The sequence below is a fragment of the Pseudorasbora parva genome, chromosome 1 (genome assembly GCF_024679245.1).
Source record: "Pseudorasbora parva isolate DD20220531a chromosome 1, ASM2467924v1, whole genome shotgun sequence".
NCBI classification, from domain to species: domain Eukaryota; kingdom Metazoa; phylum Chordata; class Actinopteri; order Cypriniformes; family Gobionidae; genus Pseudorasbora; species Pseudorasbora parva.
Window position 1 is genome coordinate 55,905,513 of NC_090172.1, and position 26,313 is coordinate 55,931,825.

Here is a 26,313-nt window from a genome sequence, read left to right on the forward strand (position 1 = left end):
AGGGGGGTTGAAATGCTGTTTCATGCATACTGAGCTTTTTACACTGTTAAAGACTTGGATTCCCATCCTAAACATAGACAAAGTTTCAAAAACTAATGTTGGACGTTTGATGGAGTATTTCTGTGTTAAAAAAGTTTTGGAGAGTTTTTTTCGAGTATGGCTCAGCTTGACGTTAATAGAGCGTAAGGTCCTTGTACGGGCCGTACGGGCTCTTCTCCCGGTAGGGTGCGCGCGCGTGACAAGAGCGAGAGAGGAAATGCACGGCCGTAAACACTCTCTCAGCTGCAGATCCAGTCGTCCGTGAACACTTATGTCGGTTATAGTCCGCGCCGCGCTCCACTTCATTCCTCCACTTTGACATTAAGCGACTTCAACGCTTCAGCACAGCATTCCAGGAAGGCAGCGCTGCATTTAAACCGATTTGAACGCAGAAATGACGGGAAGCTTCACAACATCGCTTCAGTCGCATCGCAAAGTGGATCTCCACACTCCCAAGAAGTGTGTTTTTGACGGAGCGGTCCCAGCGATAAAGGTTTGGTCCTGCTTTGGCAGCAGCCGGTGAGTAAAACTGCTTCAAATGTCTCTGCTGTTGCTTATCGTTGTGTGAGTAAACATCAGTAAACGACACGATCGCGTGCTTCGTCATTCAAATAGTCCCATACAATAGTCCATAAACCGAATCATGTCCTCATAAACTGCGAGTAAACACACACAAATGTTGACAGGCCACTAAATACAGAACATACCACAGAGACGGACGTCCTGCTGTTGCTGTTTCTATTTCAGCCTCCGAATTAGATTCTGGATCATATCTATTAGCTGAGATCGATAGCAAGGGTTTCTCCACGCTTGAGGACATCACCGCTTTGCACTTGTCATTCTTTAGCTCCGCCCACACGATACGCCTCCAGGCGCTCGTTTTTTTCCGGAAAGACTCGGTACAGCCCATATTTCTTTAACAAATATAATAAAACTAAAGACTTTTCGGAGATATGAAGTATGCAATACTACTCTATAGGTACTCAAGATTGGCATGAGATTGACTGAAACTGAGTGTTTCACCCCCCCTTTAAGATAATGTATGTCATTATTTTAAATTAATATAAATACAATATATTGCCAAATGTATTGGGACACCCCTCCAAATTGTTGAATTCAGGTGTTCCAATCACTTCCATGGCCACAAATGTATAAAATCAAGCACTAGTCATGCAAACACTTCTACAAACATCTGTGAAGGAATGTGTCGCTCTCAGGAGCTCAGTGAATTCAAGCGTGGTACCGTGATAGGTTGCCACCAGTGCAATATGTCCTTTCGGGAAATTTCCTCACTACTAAATATTCCACAGTCAAGTGGAAGCATTTGGGAACAATCTTTGGTGGAGGGGGGATTGATTATGGTGTGGGGTTGTTTTTCAGAGGTTAAGCTTGGCCCCTTAGTTCCAGTGAAAGGCACTCTTAATGCGTCAGCATACCAAGACATTTTGGACAATTTCATGCTCTTAACTTTGTGGGAACAGTTTGGGGATGGCCCCTTCCTTTTCCAATATGACTGTGCACAAAGCAAGGTCCATAAAGACATGAATGCTTCTAAAAGATGGTCAAAAATTCCAATAAACACACTCCAAAAACTTGTGGAAAGCCTTCCCAGAAGAGTTGAAGCTGTTATAGCTGTAAAGGGTGGCCAACTCCATATTAAACCCTACGGATTAAGAATGGGATGTCATTAAAGTTCATGTGAATGTAAAGGCAGGCTTCCCAAAACTGTAACAATCTAGTTTGGGGAAAATAGCTTAAATGTGAGGTTTGTCATTTTATAAAAATTATTTTTGTCACAACCTCAAGTATTTTAACTGTAAAGTAACAACAAACCAATTGGATGTTACCATAGATCTTGCTCTATACATTTATATATTTTATATATGTATTTATATTGTATACATTTTATTTGTCAGGTCTTAAAAAGGTTTTTAAAATCCTTACATTTTAACCCTGCAGATACCGTGTAAGAGAGTGAGTAAATGATTGGAGAAGTCTGGCATAAGTCACCAGAGTGAACATGCATACATACATAGTGCAAGCCCTCACACGTGCTGATATGCAAATTATGATTCTCGTCTGGATAAGGCAAAGCTGCATCTTGCTAGTAAAGTTTTGATAGATGAGGAATGTAAAGCAAATGCAAGGTAAAGACAATTGCAGTGATATACAGGAGTCATACAGTAAGCACGTGAGTCTGTTTAAAAATACATAGCAACAAATGGGTCATTACATCATAGCTCAGAATAGTTTTGTGACGTTTAGTATGATATGCTTGCAGATGCCATTGCATTTTATATTTTATGAATGCAATGCCATTCACACATTTTTAAGTGTGGCTTAAGCATTCAAATACTTTTGGATAGGCGTTTTATACATTTTCCCATGACAATAGCCAATGGAGCTACTAAACAAAATAAAAATTCCCTTTGCACATGTATTGCACACATTATATATCTTAAAATAAAGCTATAGATTCAAGTAAAGCTATAGGTGTAGCTCAGTATGTAGTGTACATATACTCTCAATAAATAGTTTAAAGAATCACTTAAAGCACAAACTTTATAGTTGACCATAATCAGACAATTTTAATTATATTTCATAGTTTGCAGCACAAAAATCTTAGCACTTTGTGAAACTGTCAAGATGAATGCAGCACTATAATGAAAGCTCTAAAGAGTGAACTGTAATTGGAGCTCGCACCATAGGGAGGAATGTGAAGGTATTATTTTATACATCTCGTTTGTGTCAAACCATCCAGAGCTGGTGAATTGTGATTGCTCTGGCCTTTTCAGCTGCTTTGAAAGGCATTTGAATGGAGACTGACATTTCAAAGTCCCATACATGCACATCAGCATTAATCAAATTCATATAATCTTTTTGAATGTATATCGGTTGGCGTGTATAGGTTGTTATTGTTCACACGGTGTCTTGCCGTAATATGCCCTATCGCATAACCACGCAGTCTGGAAGAACACCATAACTCAACCCCCAGGACGCCATTTTGACAGCCTGTCACCCGAAGAGTGATTGATGGGATAGCATGTTCAGATGGAAGCCAGAAGCTTCATTCCCCATGGCATCACGAATTCTAGTTTGTTCCGCAGTCTTTGTGTAATACAGTTATTCTCCTCCTGGGAGCTCAGGGCAGTCTATACGCGGTCACATGCCCTGAAGCATGCTGGGAGGATTGGATGGGTTGAGAACACTGGGATTGTAGGGTTACAACTTTTTGTCCCTGCAGAGACTAATGTCAAGTAAAGATGGTTAAAGCTTGAGGAAATGAGGTAAACATGCCTGATTTTGTCATATAGGGAATAGGTGTGCGTTTAACTCTTTTAGTATTTGTAGCGGGGTTCAAAAAAACTTGCAAAAATGCTTCCTTTTAGCATTCCTCTAATTTATTTATTTTTTTAAATCCTCGTAGTTTATATTATTTCAGTGTTTAAAGGGGTCCTATTATGCTTTTATACATTTTCAGCTTTCTTTAGCTCCTAATGTTGCTGTTTGAGCAGAGTTACAAAACACAGTCACTCCAAATGGAGTTATTCTTTATATTAGTGTGCACTGTTTCTGAACTCCTTATAATGCCATGATTATAGTCTTGCGTTTTCTTCCGGGAATGAACACGTCACAATATTACTCATTTAAATGATTCCCGCCTAAATCATTCAGAAAATAAAGGGGACGAGGCCTGGTTGAGTTTAATTAGTAGTGTCTTAAAATTCTCGGTTATGGTTAAGGAAAGTTACATTTCCAAAACACACTCAAGCAGTTGACCAATCACAATGCACTGATCCAGCCAACCAATCAGTGCACATTGTTCTTTTTGGAAGGTGGGGCTTCATAGAGAGCCGAAGTAAACAGAGCATTACTGACAGACTGGGAAGATAAACAGTGGGGCAAAAAATGTATTTAGTCAGCCACCAATTGTAAAAGTTCTCCCACTTAAGAAGATGAGGCCTGTAATTTTCATCATATGTACATTTTAACTATGAGAGACAGAATGGAAAAAAAATCCACAAAAATCAAACATTTTAAGAACTTTTTAAGATTTTTAAAGAATTTATTTAGAAATTATGGTGGAAAATAAGTATTTGGTCACCTACAAAAAAAAGCAAGATTTCTGGCTCTCACAGAGTTTTTGTAACTTCTTCTTGAAGATGCTCCTCTGTCCTCCACTCATTACCTGTATTAATGGCACCTGTTTGAACTCACAATCAGTATAAAAGACACCTGTCCACAACCTCAAACAGTCAGACTCCAAACTCCACTATGGCCAAGACCAAAGAGCTGTCAAAGGACACCAGAAACAAAATTGTAGACCTGCACCAGGCTGGGAAGACTGAATCTGCAATAGGTAAGCAGCTTGGTGTGAAGAAATCAACATTTTCTAGCAATTATTAGAAAATGAAAGACATACAAGACCACTGATAATCTCTCTGGATCTGGGGCTCCACGCAAGATCTCAACATGTGGTCAAAATGATCACAAGAACAGTGAGCAAAAATCCCAGAACCACACAGGGAGACCTAGTGAATGACCTACAGAGAGCTGGGACCAAAGTAACAAAGGCTACCATCAGTAACACACTACACCGCCAGGGACTCAAATCCTGCAGTACCAGACGAGTCCCCCTGCTAAAGCCAGTACATGTCCAGGCCCGTCTGAAGTTTGTTAGAGAGCATTTGGATGATCCAGAAGAGAATGTCATATGGTTAGATGAAACCAAAATTAGAACTTTTTGATAAAAACTCAGCTTTGTTTGTTTGGAGGGGGAAGTGTGTCTGCTCTAGAGGAGATCTGCATGGAGCAATGGGCCAAACTACCAGCAACAGTGTGTAAAAACCTTGTGGCGACTTACAGAAAACATTTAATGATAATAATAATAATTCATTACATTTATATAGCGCTTTTCTAGGCACTCAAAGCGCTTTACATAGAAGGGGGAATCTCCTCAACCACCACCAATGTGCAGCATCCACTTGGATGATGCGACGGCAGCCATATTGCGCCAGAACGCCCACCACACACCAGCTGAGTGATTAAGCCAATCAGGATAGGGGGAAGATTAGGAGGCCATGATGGACAGAGGCCAGTGGGCAAATTTAACCTCTGTCATTGCCAAAAAAGGGTATATAACAAAATATTGAGATTAACTTTTGTTATTGACCAAATACGTTTTTTCCACCATAATTTGCAAATAAATTCTTTAAAAATCAGACAATGGGATTCTCTGGATTTTTTTCTCATTCTGTCTCTCATAGTTGAAGTGTACCTATGATGAAAATTACAGGACTCTCTCATCTTTTTAAGTGTGAGAACTTGCACAACTGGTGGCTGACTTAATACTTATTTTGCCCACTGTGTATCGTCACTCGTATCATGAAATAGGGGAGGATGTTGGTCCATACCATGTTCCACCATGAGAAATCTGGTTACCCTGTTAGAGAGGGGTCCAAAACTTCTGAGTCCACAAGTGAAAATGCTTTCATCTCTACAATATATTAAATTTTTCTTCAGAATTTGAAAGCCTATTAATTGGAAAGTTATAATGAAAAATAAATGAACTCCATTAGTTTGTGTAAAACTGGATGATCCATTTGACCCGGTATCATTTAAAAATGATTTAAAGAGCATCTTATGGTTTAGTGAAAGCAAGAACATCTGACCTTTTTAAAATTGAACTAGAATCTTAAATATTTCTTATCCATTTTATGTCAATGCTAAGTTTCTTTGCTTAAAAAATGTTTCAGACTCTTCCTGCATTTCCATGTTTAAATTGGATGAATCCCAGATTTTCACTTTTGGGACTTACTGTACTGTATGTAGCTGTGTGAGTGGTACCTGCACTCTTAAATCATTGCCTGAGGAGATGAAAGCTCCTCTTGTCAGTCCGTGGAGCACTTTAAATCATCTCTCTCTCTCTCTCTCTCTCTCTCTCTCTCTCTCTCTCTCTCTCTCTCTCTCTCTCTCTCTCTCTCTCTCTCTCTCTCTCTCTCTCTCTCTCTCTCTCTCTCTCTCTCTCTCTCTCTCTCTCTCTCTCTCTCTCTCTCTCTCTCTCTCTCTCTCTCTCTCTCTCTCTCTCTCTCTCTCTCTCTCATATATTCTGTCTTTCCTTAGGGTCAGAGACCAACTGACTGATGTGGTCAAATCTGCTGCCAAGTAAGCTACTACAGCTGCCGATATTCTTTGTTCTGTTCTCTGTTTCTCTTTAAGAAGCTTTTGTTTCAATATGTTTTATTATTAAACAGAGTTCTTCATATTCACAATCTACAGTATGCCTTTCACTATTCACTGCAGTCATTTAGGACAACTTTTTTCTGTCCTTTATTGATTCATTGTAAGCTTATAATTTTTAGTCATGTTTTTAAGCATCAATAATAGAACCTGTTCAGCATTGCTGATCTATGAAAAATATGAATTTTATGTTTTGTTTCAATTTCCATCGACAGAGATAGTCCGGTCGTTCAGGGTAATTCTATATTAGCACTAAGTGGCCTGGCTGTCGTCTTGACCAGATACGAGAGCAACCTTCCTACACAATCTGAAAGTGGATTTGAGGTGAGATGCAGCTTTATGAAGAGTCCTGGCTTCCCTGCTCTCCTTTCAAAACAGTAACAAAAAGACAAAACCTTCCAGAAACCTTCCAGATAACCTACTTTTCTATACATAGGTGGGTCCAGACAACCTTCCCACCGTTCATTGGCTGTCGATTGTGACGGACACACTGCTGAGTATAGTGAGCAGTAACAGTAACCCTAGAGGTCAAGTCTTCCCATGGTTTATTCATGTGAGTTGTAACCACTCAGGTGGGGTGTTCAAGAAGTCAGTTATTTTTACAGATAGTGGTGCAGAAATTACACACTACACCTCATTTGAAATATTCAATATTATGTGTTATTAAACGATATGCTATGATGTCTATTATATTGCACCTTCCTCCTTTTTAACTTGTAGTGCTGCTGTATTGGTAACGCTACAATAAAGTTCAATTCTTTAATATTAGTGAATCATGAACTAAGCATTTTTTAATCTAGGTTTATTTACATCTCTGTAAATATTGTTTAAAAAAAATGTTCATTGTTAATTCATGTATGTACATAATACATTATTTTTAACAATTTAAAATCTATTCGTATGTGTTATATGCCTGCTTATTGCAATTAAAGGTGCCCTGGAATGACATTTTTTATTAACCTTGCCATAGTAAAATAATAAGAGTTCATATGTCCGAACATGTTCATTGTCAGGCGGAACTGCGCAGCTTGATCATTAGGTAAACAAGCGACACTCGAGGATAGCGAGAACGGCAGCTCATGGGAACAAATGTCATGTTCCAGGCTGTGCAAGGGATGTGAGGACTTTTCATACCCTTCCCACAGATAAAAAATGTCAACAGTCATGGTTGATGTTTATTGTAATCCGATACCACAACAATTTAATTCAAGAACGTTTGTTTGTTCGGCCCATTTCAAGCAAGCTTCACTCAGTGTCTTAAACTGAACAAAAGGGCAATTACAACTGTATTCCTGCAAGCAGTAAGTAGGCCTAGTGATTTATCCATTTATTGACTGTTTAAACAATTTCTGATTAAATTGAAAGTTTCTTAGAGAGACAGCATTGTCTAGATGACGCAAGATGCTAGTACAGTAACAATAGGAAACACCAAGCACCATACCAAACTAAATGGTGTGTCTAATGACAAAGGGTAATATTATTTTGTATTACAAAATACAACCGTAGATATGGATGTCATACTAGTTTAGTTTCGTACAGATCACTCACTCGATCTTTCTAGCTAACGTCCCCTTCTCCACCATCTAAGTTAAAACAAGTTAATATCTATTAATATTTTTGAGAACTGAAGTATGATGTTTTTGCATGCTTGTATTTCAGAGTACATCACAGTCACTGCATAGCCTACATTGTGACTAACGTTATATAAACAATATCGATGCAAAATCGTTGAGTACAAAATGTAGTAGTTTATTTTTTTTAGCATTTTATCAATCTCCATTAGAGATGTTCTGCTTAAAGTGTCATTCAGTCGGTCTGTGTTCTGTCAGGACTCACGAGCCGCTTCGCTGAACAACTGAACTTGTGTGAGCTGCTGAAATAATCCATTCAGAGCAGAGCTCAACATTAATATTCATGACTCTTCCAAATAAGGCAAAAACAGAGCATTACATCCTAGGGACAGTTTATAGGGTTGTAAATGGACCTGTAAAACTGAATCTGGACAATTTTTGCCCTTAAATAAGCCACATACCCTCTATGTAGATATCAGAGAACAATTTAACATATTGTTTCAAATCATTCTAGGGCACCTTTAAAATTGACATAGGGCACACAGTTTAATGTGAATATGGTTATGACGATTATGAGTTTAATCACATTATTTTGTCAAAGTATTGTGTTTACATGCGGTAAGTTTTAATCGCAATATTGCCAAAATCCCATTAGGCTATATTTCAAATAAATGCTGTTCTTTGGAACTTTCTATTCATTAAAGAATCCTAATGTCCTAACTAATGTTAATAAATTACACCTTATTATGATTGTGCATTATAGCACAAATGTGCCATTATTTAAAAAAATGTCCCTCTCACACACTTTTACTTTTAGCGCTCATACTCTGGGGAGAACACAGCGAGTGTGATCGCGCGCTCCTGCGCTGCTCTGGGTCTGGCGTTGTTGGTGCCGATGTTGGTGACCTCACGCAAAGAGAGCGTTCCCACTATACTGGGCACTCTAGCAGCGGGACTGCCGGACTCGCCCACTGCAGACGAATCTCAGGCAGTTCAGTTTCACAGCGGCCTGGCTCTGGGCATGTTTCTAGCGTGGCTGAATGATGAGAGAGTCAGGTGTGTGCGAGTTATTACCACAACTGAGACGTGTGATGTTCAAAAAATGGAACTTGAGCTTTACACCAGACACTCCCAGTTATAAATGAACATGTTTAATAGCTGTATCATGTTTGATGAATGCTTACTGACGTGTTTAATTGTTTTCTTTGTTTATTGCAGTGATATATCTGGGCTGTCAGTGGCAGATCTGCTGACGAAATATATGGAACGACTGGAAGTTTGTTGCTTCAATCCCAATCTGGAGTACAAGTTAGTCTAATATGTTTTTAGTGTTAACAAAGTTAAAGATAATTATTGGGAATTTAAAGGGATAGTTCACTCAAAAATAAAAATTATGACATGAATTACTTTCCCCTCATGTTGTTTCAAACCCATAAGACTTTGGGGTGTTCTGACGTAGACCATGGAAGCGTTGCACTGTGGTTACAACGTTAACAGCGTAGGAGATTGACACAGAAGAAAAGAAAAGGCATTATTTGTGCTTTTTGCAAGTGTTCTCGCTGCTTCATAACATTAAGGTTTAACCACTGAAGTCACATGGACTATTTTAACAATCTCTTTATGGGAAGTTTCAGTTGTGTTGATGGATGGTCAGAAAGCTCTCAGATTTCTTAAAAATATCTTTATTTTTGTTCTGAAAATGAACAAAAGTCTGACGAGTTTGAAACGACATGAGTGAGTATTTAATGACAGAATTTTCATTTTTGGGTGAACTAACACTTTACACTGTCTTTATGTTATTTCTAAATAAATTTGGAGATTAAATGTGAAATTATTACAGTATAAAAATATATTAAACACTTACATTTTTGGTGCGATTAATAACAGAAAAACATGATTATATATATATATATATATATATATATATGTATTATTTATTAATTATATATGTATTTATTTATTTATTACAGGGCAAGTAAAGTGACAGCTGATTTGATGATGTAAAGGCAAAAGTTAAAGTTCATGTTTTTGTCCTTCTAAATACTATAATAGTTAGAAATTGCTAAAAATGAGACTGTGTATCGTAATGCTGTATTATTCTACTTTATGCAGTAATTTCTCTGTGCATGTGACAGCGATTCATGCGCATACTTGTCTGTCAGTGCGGCATCGCACTTCAAGTTCGTAGAAAGAGCTTTATTTAGTCTGATTTTCCAAATTCAGATTTTGGCTGCCTCTAAATGGGTTTCATCTGACAGTACGCAGAAATGGTTATTTATTAAACACTATAAGGTTAAATAAGTATAGCCCAACCATTACACAACTTTCGGAGCATCAGTGAGCGGAACGGCACCGCAGAAGGAGTGTGGCCTACTCTAACATTTTTAGTGAGACATCAATTTAGTGCATGTTCACAGAGGAAAACTACTAAAAACAGCGCTGGTTGTTCTCTCAATACTGTCTGTTGAAATCGCTTCAGATGAATCAGTGCGAGAGCAGTTGAAACTAATTTAAGTGGATTCAGGCCATTTTGCAAACACGTTTGACCCAGTCATAATTAACGCAATTTAAAGGAACTGTATGTATGAAATGTATTTCAATTAATCATAAAATGGCCCTGATATGTCACTAGACATTAAGAAATCATGTTCATTTCAAACTCTTATATCACTGACAACAGTAGTCCGGCCAGAATATTGTCATTTTAAAGTTGTAGTTGCAGCCCTCAACTGATGTTGATGTTGACATGTTGTGTTTTGGCCTTAAGCTCCGCCCTCCAACGATCGACCAATCACGAGTCAGTAGTGTTTTGGCATCCGGGTTGCCAGATCTGCTCTAGTTACCACAGCTGCAGCTACAAACACTCCTGCTGATCCTGCAGCCAATCTGGCAACCTCGAGTCAGGGGGAGGGGGGAATACATTGCTCTACAGTCATTTGAAAGTGATTGCAGTACCAGGTTTGGCCACAATCTTACATACACTTCCTTTAAAGGTGCCATGTGTAAAAATTGAGGTAAAAATATCCCAAAAATGACCTACACGCATCAAAAGAATGAGAAGAAATAAGGGCGATGATGTCATTAAAAAAATGTCAAGTTATAGTGCTGCAGAGATATCAACCTTAATTAGCATTAGCATTACTAGCCCCGGCCCGATAGGTGTCGTAATACCAGTCTCGGCCATGGGAGGCGGTATGAGGGCAACATAACCACCAGCCAACCTGGCGTACTTGCACCTGATGTCAATCGTGTGAAAAGTACAGCCCACTACTTCATTTCAGTTCAGGGAAGAGAGTGGACGGATGACCTAAGCCCGTGGGCCCTTAAATGTATCTGATATGATAAAAAATAGCTGTTTTCACCTGACCGGAAAAAGTGGAAGTGCGGGTGCCCGGCGACTGTGTCCTGTCCCATCATAATAAAAGTCCCGGTACTCACGAACCGTTTAGAATAGGCGCCCTCCAGTGGACGAAAAGTTGCATAGTGCACCTTTAAGTGTCAAAATGTGTGCACTGCGGAATTCAGTTACAGAGTTCAACTTCTTGAACCTAATGCTGTTAAACTGTATATCCATATAAACAACAAATTGTTCGTCACTACAGCAACAGTAGAGCCACGTAAATATCACCTCCAGCCGGGCCTCGCTCATCAAGTTCACGCCCCCCTTGTGACGGGCCTGATGAGTTGTATTTATATTCTTTATTCCCCGTGTGCACTAATACACTCTTAAACTTTTGCTCTTTCTCAGTGCTGGTTGTGTGTTAGGTGTTGGTTTGGTCCTGAGTTCTCTCAGTAGCAGTAGTCAGTCTGAGCGGGACCGTGCTCACGTGTCTCTGACGCTGGACAGGCTCCTGCAGACCCTGCAGGACAGCAGCAGTATGAGCCGCATGCTGCAGGAGGTAAAGCCATGTCGCACTTTCAGGTTCACAAAGGCATTGGGTTCATTAGGGATAAGCTTAAGGATTAGCATAAGCAAACATAACAAATATAAAATTAAAATAAATGTATACATCTAAAAAATAAACTTTATTTGTTTACCTACATATCATCAACCATTAATTATCAGTAGACTGTGAAAAGTTTTTGAATACTTGCTTAAAGGAACACTCCGCCGTTTGTTTGTTTTTTTGGATCACTTTTACTCGGGACATGCTAGCTGGCAACATAGGATTCCATTCATTATGCTAAGCTAAGGTAGCGGCGACCCTGCCAAACTAAAACAATACATGCACTGAGACAAAAATGCATTTGCCCACATATCTAAATGTAGGAAAGAAGCTGAATAAGCCCCATTTCTAAAAAAAGTGGAGTGTTCCTTTAAGCAGAACAATGTTTACAAATGGCCACACATTATTGGTGCTGACACCATTTTTCCATCAATCAATTTCCTTTAATCAACTTTTCTTTAATTTTTTTAACTTTTCATCAAATACTTTCCGTGGCAGTTTCTGTGCATCCAAACATATCTCTTCTGTTGGTTTCAGGTTTTGGCCTATTCTGTGGCATGCGTTGGAGTTTCAGCATTTAACTCAGGCATTATTGAGGCCAGTAAAGCTGAGGAAAGCATGAACACACTTCGCTCCCTGACGGAGGAAAGCCAGCAGGTGAGAACTGACATTGTCTGTTTCTAAGGATCTAGAATAATCATAAACTAAGATAACGGCTATTTTTAAAATATTATAATACTGTTTTACAATGTAGGATTATCTTTGTTTTCTTCTTTGAACATACAGGATTTGTATTGAAGAATACATAAATGATGTTTTTATGCCAGAGTGATTAAAAACCAAATATTTGAATCACACTTTTAGCCATTTATTCTGTGTTTTTTAGACACCAGGCTTTGCTTTGGCGTTGGGACTGACTGTGTTTGGCCTGTCTTCTTTTGGTCATGGTAAAGCTATGGACATCCAACCCCGTCTGCTGGCCGCCTGGACCAAGATACTGCTGGCAGAGGTGATGTATTATTGTTCAGTGAATCATATTGGGCTCAAAATGTATTATTATTTCCATATGTTATGCATATTTTGCCATTATGCATGTATGAAGGCTTGCTGGTCCTAATTTTATGTGGCGCAACCACTTTATTATACATTTCAAAGCTGTTTCAGGGAGAAAAAGTCAGTGGAAAAAAACGGTCAACTGAGAAATTCTGTGTAGAAACAAATGTAGTTTGTCTCCCTGACAAGTGAGAAACAGTGTGTTGTTGTGCCGCAGTAAATTAACTATATATCAGGATCTGATCTAAGGCACAAGTCCAGAATTTAAGGTTGAGTCTTTGTCTGCCTGAGATCTTTGTTTTGGTCTAGGAAGTTCTGGCATCAACACTAGATCTCAGCTTTCATGAGGGAGAAACTAAACTGTAATCATTTTCATTCATTCTAGGGTTGTCCCACAATGCAGAGGCTGTCCGCCCTCAATGGACTGATCGCATTAGTGGGGTCTGAGACGGCTCTCATTCAGGTAATTTAAAGGGTCATATGATGCTTTTAAAAGTTCATTATTTTGTTTATTGGGTGTAATAGAATAGATTAACATGTTTTAATGTAAAAAAAATAAAATAAATCACACATTGGGACTCTTTTGTAACTTTCGTAAATCTACACTCACCTAAAGGATTATTAGGAGCACACACTAATACTGTGTTTGACCCCCTTTCGCCTTCAGAACTGCCTTATTTCTACGTGGCATTGATTTAACAAGCTGCTGAAAGCATTCTTTAGAAATGTTGGCCCATATTGATAGGAGAGCATCTTGCAGTTGATGGAGATTTGTGGGATGCACATCCAGGGCACGAAGCTCCCGTTCCACCACATCCCAAAGATGCTCTATTGGGTTGAGATCGGGTGACTGTGGGGGCCATTTTAGTACAGTGAACTCATAGTCATGTTTAAGAAACCAATTTAAAATGATCTGAGCTTTGTGCATTATCCTGCTGGCAGTACTGCCGTGCAAAGGCAAAAGGCCGTAACTTCGTTTTTGGTCGAAAATGAGTTATTGACATTTTGGGACTTTCAAGACCTCCTTTATCATGTGGATAAATATCGTTAGTCAATTATGTTGTTTTTTCGAGAAAATTATGGATTGTCTGAACAGTAACTTCCAAAAGCCCAGGAGAAACCAAGGCAGAAAACCGTAACAGCAGTTACCGCTCTTTGCCTTTGTTTTAGACCGCTCAAACGGAGTTACGGTACTCTGCCTTTGTTTAGCCATGCGTCTAAATTAAGTTACGGTACCGACATGCAGTTATGGTGTTCCGCCTTTGTTTTACTGTCTATTAAAGTTTGCCGCGTTTAAGTTACGGTGTAGCCTGTGTACTGTCATACATGTTTTCATAATGCAGAATATTCTCTCAGCGCGCTGTCAGGCAGTCTGGGACTGCCCACTGCACGAGTGTGTGTAGGCTACTCGAATGCCGTGACAGCGTGCGCTCACGCATACAATCAGTCGGCTAGTAACAGTTCGCAATTATATCCATATATCCTACCTTTTCTTGTAAACCCGATAAAATCCATGGCAATGAACGTCATCGGAGATGTTTAATCCACAAGCATTCTGAGAATTATTCCTACTTGTCGTTCACATCAATCTAAAAGTTGTCCTTTTAGGCTATAGGCGATTTTCATTCAAAGATGTAAAAGTAATTAAGCTATGTAGCCTATTGTATCTTTTTTTACTAGATAAAAACATTAAAAACATATTGCAATAAATAATTACTCTGTTTAGCCTATGAATGGGCAATCCGATCCAGTCAGCGCTGTCATTAGAGTGTGACAACCAAACTTAACCCTTGATTAACCAGCGGCACTGTTTGCTATTTATCTTATTCCAATCCCATGCATTTTTACAAGATTTTTTATTTGTTCTATTTTTTATATCTTTGCATTATATATGCAAATGTTTACTCATTAGAAATAATCTTATCTTGTTCATATAATTCAGTGTCACCTATCAACCTGTAAATTCTCTTTACTAGAGGTATTGTGTCCTTAATAATAATAAGATGGCTATAATTAATTGTAAATCATCCAAAATAAATGCCATGATCATTCGATTTTATAAAGGTGTTACTATATTGATTTTGCAAATGGTGATCAGCAACCAAATATTGATAATATGGAAGTTACTGCCTTTTGCCTTGGCATGACTCCTCATTTTTTGCAAACAATACAAAGGCAGAGGGCCGTAACTTCAAAATAGGGGTCAAAAGTCAAGTTTGAGTAAACAAAAAGTGAATGTAGATAATTGTCATTACTAAAACATCTAAATGCCAGATTTCCAGTGTCCTACCTATAACTAATTTGGCTGGACAACAAAAAATCTTTAAAGTCATTTTCTCAGTTCCACACTCCAGTGAGTTAAGGTCTTTTGCCTTTGTAGGGCAGAGTAGCCATCAGAGGATGGGTGCATGGTGGTCATAAAGGGATGGACATGGTCAGAAACAATGCTTAGGTAGGCCGTGGCATTTAAACGATGCCCAATTGGCACTAAGGGGCCTAAAGTGGGCCAAGAAAACATCCCCCACACCATTATACCACCACCACTAGAAATGGTTGTGCATGAAAATCCCAGTAACTGAGCAGATTGGGAAATACTGGCCCATCATACTTTACTGTACATACTAATATATTTTTTAGCTCAATTGACATCCTTGTATAAAAGTTTTTCACAGATATGCCTGGGGCATTTGGCACATGGCTATCGCATAGACTGTAAAAAATATCGACATAGTGTCCGTGACGTCACCCATATTTCTGATCAGCCGTTCTGAAGCTTAAAGGGGCGAGCTGGGCATTGCCATCTTGCGAGCGAGTCATCGTGTGTCACTCCCCGATAACAGAAAATGGGCAAAGGTGGGATGTGGGCGGGGCTTAGGTGACCCAATGACTATAGAGGGGGGATAAATGGCTATCCACCTGTCACTCAAAGTAACCACGCCCTTAATTATGCAGAACTTTAAGGCTTTATATAACATAAATGAATGCGTTATAAAAAAAATTCACCCCCCTCACAGTTGTCATGAAGGTCAAAATAAGCTGTAGAGGCCAAAACCACAATTTGCACCAGGCTGTAAACATGTTTTTTTTGTCTGTTGTAAATTTGGAATTTTAACATTGGGCTCAATGAGATTCTGCTCCCTTCTGGAGCCTTTGGCCAGCTAGTGGCCAGTTTAGAAATTGCAGTTTACATTACTTCCGTATTGGCTTAATGAGAGATAGCGGGAGGTTGCCGCTTGGGCTATCCCTGTCAGTCATCTTGGATTAATGATGTCATCAAGCAATGAATATTTGGAATAGAGTGCCGAAGTCATGACGTCACTTTGTAGGCCAACCCGGAAGTTAGCGGCGCATGGGTTCCCTCGATCAAAAGCCTATGCATTTTCCCCATAGACTTTTGGACAATCGCAAAAAACAAGATCTGTGTTCAACAAAGAGTTATGACCCTTACACGTTTTGTCTATCAAGATAATCTTTACAAGTGAATCCAAAATGTATACCGTTTGAAGCCTAAATAAAGCCGTCAGATATAAAATGCTAACGGTAAGCTACAAACGAACTACAGCACACAGTCGCGGATCTACGTCATCATCAAGCTTCCTCAAACTTTATTTAAAAAACACGTTCGCTCATTATGATCTGCGCTCTGTATGAACACTTATCCACTTTTTCATGATAAATATTGACCATTCGTTTTTTCCAAAAATATTAGAAACTAATTAAGTTTATGCGTGCCTCTCTGAGATTTGTTTTCTCGTTTGTTAATGTTTTATTTATTTGTTTATTATTTTGTTAGTATATATAAACCTAAATATTATTTTCTTTGTGATTAAGATTAGGCTATTATGCCTGATCACCGTGCCCCAAATAGACTTTAAAGATTATCTCTCACTGTATTATGTTTGATTGTATGTTTGCTAATTCGCCAGAAAAAAAACGTGCTTTTACCACCTCAGAAGCACTGACGACGTAAGCTATAACTTAGCCGTATCAATTTACAATCTTATGTCCTTTTCCTTAGACGATTGATCATAATCGAGGAGAGAACCACTATGAATCTGGACATGTAGAACAGCGCAGCTTTCATTCGACAACTTGTGGTTCCATCTCGGGACAAAACAAAACACTACAGTCTCTCCACAGAAATGAAGAACTGGTAATCGGTTACCTTAATATCACAGATTTCTGTGTACAACAATATTTGGAAACACTATTTGAAAGGACTAAATATATAACTTTATGGATATTAACTGAAAGGTAAACTTCTAAGAACGTGAGGCTGAAACGCAGGCTAGTTTTTTATTTTTATTAAACATTTACTTACAGAATTCAAAAGTGAAAGAAACGCGGGCTGGTGAGATTTTTCTGTTTGTCACGATGATGTCTAAAGTCCTGGCCAAAGGATGTAGTCCCTTTTAGCAACTTGTTAGCAACCACCGTTTTTAAGACACAATAAAGTTTAAAAAAATCACAAGCAGGTTAGAACTAGTGTGTTTTATGTCATAGATCAAAACGTGAAACTATTTAGAGGCTTTGTTAACCACAGACCTTATTTCAGGCGATTTGGCAAAAACCCATTCAAAAAACCCATAGACTTTAGAGCGAGGGAACCGGAAGTGCTAAAATGCTAACTCACTTCCGCGTTTTGGCCTACAAAGTGACGTCATGACTTCGGCACTCTATACAAGACAGTAGCCACTGTGATAATACTGCTGTCAGTCTACCGACACTGCCCTCTAGTGGTTTGGAGAAAATAACCATGAGAAATGACCTTAAAAGGGAGTTAAATTAACTGTCCCCAAATGTGGACACCATGCATGAAAGGGTTAATGAATTCCATTAGGGCGCGTGCATACTCATTTATAATTAGTGTTAACCCTCCCCTCTTGAGAGACAACTTTAGCAGAATGTTTTAATTGTTTGTTTTTATAGCCTGTGTTGTGCTCTCACAGGTTTAGGATGCTCTCCTCCTCCATAAAATGCACTGTACATAACAGTTTTACTGCTCAAAGTTATAAATAAATCTTAACCTCTGATTCCTAGGTGCGTCCATTTTCAGAAAGCTGATGGCAATGCACCTTCTCTTAATACTATACTATACAAAAACAATCTATTTAATAAACATACACAGTATTTTGATGCAAATATTTCTTAAATATATTCAAATATACATAATAATTATACACAGTATATACACATATTATATAAACAACATTTTATTTTGGATCTTATTAATTGTGATTAATCATTTACAGCCCTACTGTGCCCTTTAAATAACACAAAAAAAAACACTGAACTGTTGACTTTAGAGCAGGTTTTTGTTGGTCAATGGCGCAGTCGTTTTTAGTTGCCAAAAAACACTTGGAATATTTCGGTTTTTCTTTTCTTATCCTGTTGTTTACTATAGGCTTGTTGAGTGTCATTGTGGGTTCTGGTTCTTTTGTAGTCTGTAAGGACCTTAGAAACAATTGAAATCATTTGGCGAAGTGATATGGACAAGGGAACCACGTTTCCCTGAAAATAATTGCACACCTTAGAATGTTTGAATGTTATCAGATTCAATCATTTAACAACCCTGTAGTATAATTGTATTAATGTATACGGTGAAGACTATACAATGTTATTTTACTTATTTTTTCCATTCTAGTGAATGTTAAATATCACAAAAAAATACTTTCTCGTACAGCTCTGGAAAAAAAATTCAGAGACCAGTTAACATTGATTTCTCAATATTAAGTGGTCTCTTAATTGTTTTTCCAGTGCTGTATATTACTCTAAATTGAGTCCATTATCATACGCTGAGGTATCATTAATGGCACCAGTTAAATGCCAGTCTCGAATGGGCACTGTCCTTTTTCACCCACACCTGTGCCAGGCTGGTCTTTGTGTGGCAAATTACACTCCTCTGTGCTGTGCCCATCCACTTTCCAGACACACACACACACACACACACACACACACACACACACAAGGAGGGAGAGCAAATGCTGTCTCGCCTTTTTAAATGCAAATGCCACCATACTTGGAAGGTAGCCAGGAAGTGTCGCTATAGAAACGGTGGGACTTGACAGCGGTCTGCAAGGATTTTCTCTCAGTGTGAATCGGAGCCTTGTGAATGTCTCGGATTACTCTGCCGCCCCGCAGATGAAAAGATTTGTGTTAATGTGTCTTTACGCGACTTAAAGTCACTGAATAAACACTTTCAGGCCATTGAAACTCACACATCAGTTGATTCCTTCTCGAATAAAGTCTTGAATGTAGCTTGTTTAGCTGGCCACTGTTCCTTTAAGATGTGAACGAACTCCCCCCCCCCCCCCCCCCCCCCTCCAAACAGTGGTTCTAACAAGATTTTTTTGTTAGTTGATATAAAACTGATTGCTTTTATACGACTCTGTTTATTAACTTTTTGCACGTACATGTAAGCGGATCGATCTCAAAGTTGCTGAGGAAATAATAATATGACAGTAACAGCAGTTGTCCACATGAGGGCACCGAAGGTTAAAATAATCCAACATAAGAATGCAAACTGTGAAAGCAAATAAATCCTTTCTGTTTATATTTGTGACAACAAAAGCAGTAGGTTTATACTAACTATTCTTTAAGGTCATAAAAATAAATATAACCTTAAAAAGTAAAATAAATTGCAGCCTTATATGTATTTTTATAGTCATAAATACTTAATGCATTGCAAACACAAAATTGTAGCCTAGTTGTAAAGCAGCCAGTCTTCAGTGTCACGTGATCCTTCAGAAATCATTCTAATATGCTGATTTTGTGCATTTGTGCATTTATAAAATAATAATAATCACCGGCCCCAAACTTTTGAACAGTAGTTTAGTTAAAATGCTTGATTGTTAAAACACTTTCACCTATCAGGTCTTCAATGGAGAACTACACCCCTGACATTGTTTGACATTGGTGTATACTGCGTCCCAGAACTCTTTGACCTTCAGAAAGTGTGTTTTTATCTCCATTAGTTGAAGAGTGAAACGGAGGAGTCCTCACAACAGCAGGGCAGACTGAACGAGGTCATCCGAGCCATTACACAGGTTAGAACTCATGCATTTGACATAAGTGAAAACGTACTGGAAGTAAAGCAATGGTTTGATTGAAGTTGTGAGTCATTTAATTTTTTCTTGCTCTCATGCCATCCTCCACACTAGATCATCACCTTCTCAGGAACAATAGGTCTGCAGTCGAATGGAGCATGTCTGCTGGGACACCTGCATCTGGCCCAGATGTGCAGCAGCCACAGTCGAACCGCAGGTGACACTACAGTCATTCACTATTCACTTCAGGCTTCTGTTTTTCTTTATTATAAATTATTACTATTATTATTACTGTTGTTGTTGTTGATGATGATTATGATGATGGTAAATAGGTAAAATCTTTTGACAAATAAAGCTTCAAAAAACATGAACAATGTTTAAACAAGTTTCAGTTGTTAAATAACATTTTGAAGTGTTTAAATAAATTTGTTGACTGTTTTTTTATGCCAGGCAGTACAACCAAATAGTTGTTTGTGTATATATACCGTAGTTGTAACACCTGACATGGAAGTGTACCTTACCTACCCATACTTGAAATGATCTGTTTTAACCCGTATTTCAGAGAGATCTACAAACTTTTTCACTCTGCCACAGGATCTCCTCTGGATGATTTGCATTATCATTTTTATTGTTATTACCTTGTCCGTTTATTAATAAAAAGCCATATTTGCAGTTTTGCCACCCTGACATTTGAAAATACACCATTCATGCATAACATTATGACCACTGATAGGTGAAGTGAATAACACTGATTATCTCTTCATCATGGCACCTGTTAGTGGGTGGGATATATTAGGCAGCAAGTGAACATTTGGTCTTCAAAGTTGATGTGTTAGAAGCAGGAAAAATGCACCAGGATGCACTATGGGAAGAAGGCAAACTGGTGGAAGCAGTGTGATGCTTGCGGCAATGTTCTGCTGGGAAACCTTGAGTCCTGCCGTCCATGTGGATGTTACTTTGACACGTACTACTTACCTAAGCATTGTTGCAGACTATATACATCCTTTCATGGAAACGGTATTCTCTGATGGCTGTGCCTCTTTCAGCAGGATAATGTGCCCTGCCACAAAGCAAAAATGGAGCACGAGTTTGAGGTGTTAACTTGGCCTCCAAATTTTCTAGATCTCAATCCAATCGAGCTTCTGTGGGATGAGCTGAACAAACAAGTCCAATTTATGGAGGCCCCACCTCACAACTTAAAGGATCAGCTGCTAACATCTTTGTGCCAGATACCACAGCACACCGTCAGGGGGTCTAGTGGAGTCCATGCCTCGACAGGTCAGGGCTGTTTTGGAAGCAAAAGGGGGACCAACACAATATTAGGAAGGTGGTCATAATGTTATGCCTGGTTAGTGTTTACAAATAAAGTAATAATAATTTGTAAAAAAAAATTTATATAAAATACCTTTGTATTATTATTCATGTCATTATCATTCATTGCTAATAATAATAATAATAATAATACAATTCAAAATGCTCAGTCGTATGTATTTTTATTAAAAGCAAAGCCAATATTTATACCAAAAATATAAATATTAAATTATGAATGGTGCTGTTGATTAAATCATAATAGAAAAAAATGATAATGAAATTATAATACAATATATAAAACAATAAAATGTTGCTAATATTAATAATAATAATAATAGTTGTAGGGCTGCACAGTATATCCTTTTAGCGTCGATATGATGTGTGCATCAAACAAGTGTTAGTAATCAAACAATAAAATACAAAGAGAAAATCGCTTTTTTATTGTTTATTATTTTCAATGCAGATTTTAGAATGATTCATTCTTTCCAAAGACATATTCAAATTTTCTGATAACATGTCTTCATATCGCAATATTATATTGCAATGTCAGTTTTTTCCAATTTTGTGCAGCCTTAAATAGTAGTAGAATTAATCATAATTTATAAAACATGAAATATATAAATATTATTATTTTTATTGTTATTACCACAAGTTATAATAAAAGTTAAATAAAATAAATAGCAAAACATAAAAAATGTATACTTTAAATGAAAAGAGTAAATATAAATGGAAGAAAAGTGATGAAACCAACTTCTCCACCCCTCTTCAACAGTTCCTCAGGACTTTGGTTATCTCCCAGAGAAAAGTGTCATCCGAGCGAGTGTAGACTTCATCACTGAAGCAGGAAGGAAAGGTAACACTCTTATTTAGTGCTGTCTAATAAAACAGGGGTCTCTGTTGCTTACTAATGCTCTGATTTTGTCCAGGACCTGAGTCCACTGCTCCACACCTAGTGAAGACGTTGCTGGCACCATTAGCCTCGGTTGGTGGAAGCTTCCAGTATCCTCCAGTCAACTGGAGTGCCATCCTCTCTCCGCTGATGAGACTCGGCTTTGGTCAGCTTCCTCTTCGTCATCATCATCAATTAATGTTTTATTGGAAATATCTTGTGGCAAGTATTGTGTCATTTTTGAAGGGAAATGATTTTGAAGTGTTCACCTGTGTGTAGGTGAGGAAGTGCAGCATCACTGTGTAGAGTTAGCTGCCAGTCAGGCCCAGTCCTCCCAGAGTGCCTCACTTTTCCTCAGCATCTGGATCGTGCCTCCCCTGGTTCACAGCCTGAGTGTGAGTATTTGTTTCTTCCTGTCTGTAATAGTTTGTCGTTTTTGTCACGATAGATACTGGAATTTCAGATAAGATAGTTTGAAAAATATTGATACCACACGGAAAACAACAGCAATACAAATGGTACAATGCGTTTTTTTCCGTATTCGTCATACATATTTGTCTATATTTATATATTCGTATATCATCAAAAAATTTGTCACGCACAGAAACAATACACACTAAGTCCGATGCATATTAATTAATCCGCTGCGAAAAAATGTGTAAAACAAGTAAAATGGAGTCTTCAAGCAGTGAGGAGGATTATGCTGTCCTCTCTCTCTTCTTAGGGAAGGTTAACAGTTTTGATTAAAGATTATGATTATGAGGACACATTAATTAAAAAAAAATAATGAAGTGCACAGATAAATCATTTAAAATAAACATTACAATATTACATAAAAAATAAGAATGGTCCAGTTTTGATTTCATGGCAACTTTAAGAGAGAATTACAAAGAATTAAAAAAGGCTCTCGTAGCACACATAAATGTCACATCCTTTTCATTTTTATGTGAAGGACTTCAGGATTTCATAGGCTACCCAGGAGAATACATGAAAATTCTTACATGTAGCATATTTTTTTCCCTTTAGTAATATTCATAAGCTATGTTGAATATTTATTTAAAAAATAAACTAGATCTCATATTGTGTCAATCACATTTACACACTACCGCCATAACTTTCGTCCATCATAAACATTTTTGGATTGGGTTTGATTTTTTTTTAATGCATTTTTCACATCTGTAGCAAGCATTTTGAAAGGCGTTTGGACAATTCAGAGCCACCGTACAAGCGAACGCTAAAGTTGATTCACTTCGTTTCATGACACAACGCACAGTATGACAAATAAAGTGTCAATATATAAAAATATGTGGCTCAAGTATCGCTAACCAAGCATCAAACTGAGCCACGGACATCCTGAAGTAAACTTTGAATAGTTCATGATGATCCTTGATAAGCTCCTGTTTTTCCTCTCTTTTTAAGAAGGGTTTTTTGAATATATCTTGTAAGGATGCTGAAAAGTGAAGTAATTTTCTCAGTGTTGTCATCTAAAGTTCATCATGGTTTTCTGGCTCTAAAACGTCATATTGTTTGTTGTCTGTCACCTGCACCCTCCACAGCTGCGCACAAGGGCTTATCTGTACGAGTGCCTGAGCTCCTGGATGAAGCATGTGGCTGAGGACAAGCTGCAGGTGTATGTGGACAATCTGGCAGTCCAGCAGTTTGAGCCCCACACACGTGCTCAGCGCCTGTCCCTGTGCCTGTCCATCCTGCGCGGTCTGTCCAAAGCCATGGCGGTCCCCAACCCACCCCAAAACTGCTGGACCACCCTGTGCTCTACCACTGAAAAGATCTATAACTGCTTACCTGATAATATACCGGTATGTCCTGGCAGTTACCTGAAGGCTTTGACACACCGAGCCAACAGTTGGCCCAGGTTTTGCATTGTGTTCCACACTACCGGCACTAACGGGACCCCGTTGGGGGCTTTTTGGCTGACTGAGCATGTTGAATTGGCATTGGTAAGAGAGCTCACTCTTATTGTCAGAGCACGAGAATTTTTAAAAAATGGCTTGGTGTGTCACAGCCTTAATGGAAGATGTGTTATAGTCACACATGTTGAACAGTTAGCCAGTCCTGCTGCTGTACGGTGATATTTTGTGGGTTTTTGTGCTGGTCTGTCTGTAGGCTGGTGAGGTGGACCTCTATGAAGCGACGTGTTTGTGTCTGTCTGAACTGAGCGACACTGAGATAGACCGCATCATCAAAGTCACTGAGGTAAAATATAACTAATGCTCGTGATTTATAGCTTTATAAATCTGACTCTGTTGAAATGAAGAGCTCTTTTTTAAAACGCGATAAACGCCATATAAATAAGAAAACGAGTTTGTCATGTAAAAAAATTACATTTTCATGAAAAGTATTAAAATGGATTTATAGCGTTTTGGAAAAGAGCTCCTCAAATGTTTCATCATGATATGTAGTCATAATATCTTGCCTCAGGGTACTGAACACATTTCTTCACTGTGCAAGCTCAAGATGCATATAAAAAGACATCAAATGGTTAATAATGAAGGGAAGACTGAATAACTAAATGACATGCTTTTTCTTGGTCACATTTTAAGGGTCATTCCGCAAAAAGTGTGCCTCTGGTTTTCATTGTTAATAGTGACTTTAACAGTGTACAACAAATGCCAGCTGCAATTATAGTGCAACAGTTCAGAAGTAAAAATCATTTTCTTTTTGATTTTAAATGATGACAGACCTACTGTGAGCTATGAGGTTATTTATCGATGGTATTTGCCTCTTTCAAAATAGTCAGTCCGCATTTTTTCAATTTATTTTAAAATAATCATAGTTGCGGTGCAGCATCTCTTGCACCCTTAGTTAATTTGCAATTCTGCAGACGGACAAATATGGACAGTGATTCCGGTAAGAGAGAAGTATATCCTCTTCAAACGAGGATGGTAGGAAGTTATGGGATGGGATGTGTTATTTGTTGCATGAACGCACAACATTGTTAACAATATCAGGAGCACAAAGGTGGAGCTGTTATCACATCAGTCTACTGGAAGTAGCAATTCTGATATCAGTCCGTCAGAGAGCTTTCCGGGACAGTCTTTCTGATAATCGTGTTTAGCACTGGAATTCGTGGTGAAAAAATGCTTTACCACGTATTGTGTACTGAAAATTCCTAGAATCAGAAAGCAAAACTTGACAAAAGATCTCCAGCTCCTCCCACTCCCATGAAGCACTGCGAATGACAATCAAACGGGTCTCCTTACACTCACAATACACTTAAATATTTGAATGTGTTATGCATATTTTGCAATAAACTTCATGTATGGCTCTTATGTTTACAATCAACGTTGTTTTTAAATGAATAGTTTTATTTGATTATGCTGTTTGCAATGCTTCATGGGATTGTAGTTTTTTCCCTCACTAAAGTTAAACACAGCCTTTGTATTAAAAAAATATATATATATATATATTAAAAAATGGTGTTTGTAGGTTGGTTTGGTTCATGGCTTAAAATGTTTTAACATACTTTTTTTTTAAATCCCCATGGGGAAAAAAATACTTCCAGAACCAGCGCCACTGCAAAAGTGGGGGTGCACTATTGCACGCTATTAGGTTTTATTATAGGCATTTAACATCAGCAGAAATTCAGTGATGAATGAAGATGCCTTTATTTTGACTATAATTGTGTGTTGGATTACATAAATATTAATAGAAAATGAATATACTATGAATAGATCAATGAATTTATTTTATATATACAGTGAGCAAAATAAGTATTTGAACACACTGCTATTTTGCAAGTTCTTCCACTTGGAAATCATGGAGGGGTCTGAAATTGTCATCGTCCAGAAATCACAATGTATGATTTTTTTAACTATTTATTTGTATGATACAGCTGCAAATAAGTATTTGAACACCTGTCTGTCAGCTAGAATTCTGACCCTCAAAGACCTGTTAGTCTGCCTTTAAAATGTCCACCTCCACTCCATTTATTATCTTAAATTAAATGCACCTGTTTGAGGTCGTTAGCTGCATAAAGACACCTGTCCACCTCTTACAAACAGTAAGAATCTAACTACTAACATGGCAGAGACCAAAGAGCTGCCCAAAGACACTAGAGACAAAATTGTACACCTCCACAAGGCTGGAAAGGGCTACTGGAAAATTGCCAAGCCGCTTGGTGAAAAAAGGTCCACTGTTGGATCATTAGAAAATGAAAGAAGCTCAACATGACTGTCAGTCTCCCTCGGACTAGGGCT

At 38.2% G+C, this 26,313-nt stretch overlaps 1 protein-coding gene across 2 annotated transcripts in view; it reads left to right on the top strand.

The window, feature by feature from the left end:
• focad (focadhesin) overlaps positions 1–26,313 on the top strand; it is an 85,677-nt gene that overhangs the window by 53,547 nt on the left and 5,817 nt on the right. For both annotated transcript variants that reach the window (XM_067445332.1, XM_067445341.1), the window contains 16 exons: positions 6,163–6,204; positions 6,495–6,603; positions 6,716–6,832; positions 8,668–8,906; positions 9,069–9,158; positions 11,599–11,749; positions 12,335–12,454; positions 12,684–12,806; positions 13,236–13,313; positions 19,825–19,896; positions 20,011–20,113; positions 21,980–22,060; positions 22,134–22,262; positions 22,376–22,491; positions 23,653–23,913; positions 24,221–24,310. In XM_067445332.1, coding sequence (XP_067301433.1) covers positions 6,163–6,204; positions 6,495–6,603; positions 6,716–6,832; positions 8,668–8,906; positions 9,069–9,158; positions 11,599–11,749; positions 12,335–12,454; positions 12,684–12,806; positions 13,236–13,313; positions 19,825–19,896; positions 20,011–20,113; positions 21,980–22,060; positions 22,134–22,262; positions 22,376–22,491; positions 23,653–23,913; positions 24,221–24,310 — 1,921 coding nt within the window. The remainder of the gene's footprint in view (positions 1–6,162; positions 6,205–6,494; positions 6,604–6,715; positions 6,833–8,667; positions 8,907–9,068; positions 9,159–11,598; positions 11,750–12,334; positions 12,455–12,683; positions 12,807–13,235; positions 13,314–19,824; positions 19,897–20,010; positions 20,114–21,979; positions 22,061–22,133; positions 22,263–22,375; positions 22,492–23,652; positions 23,914–24,220; positions 24,311–26,313) is intronic.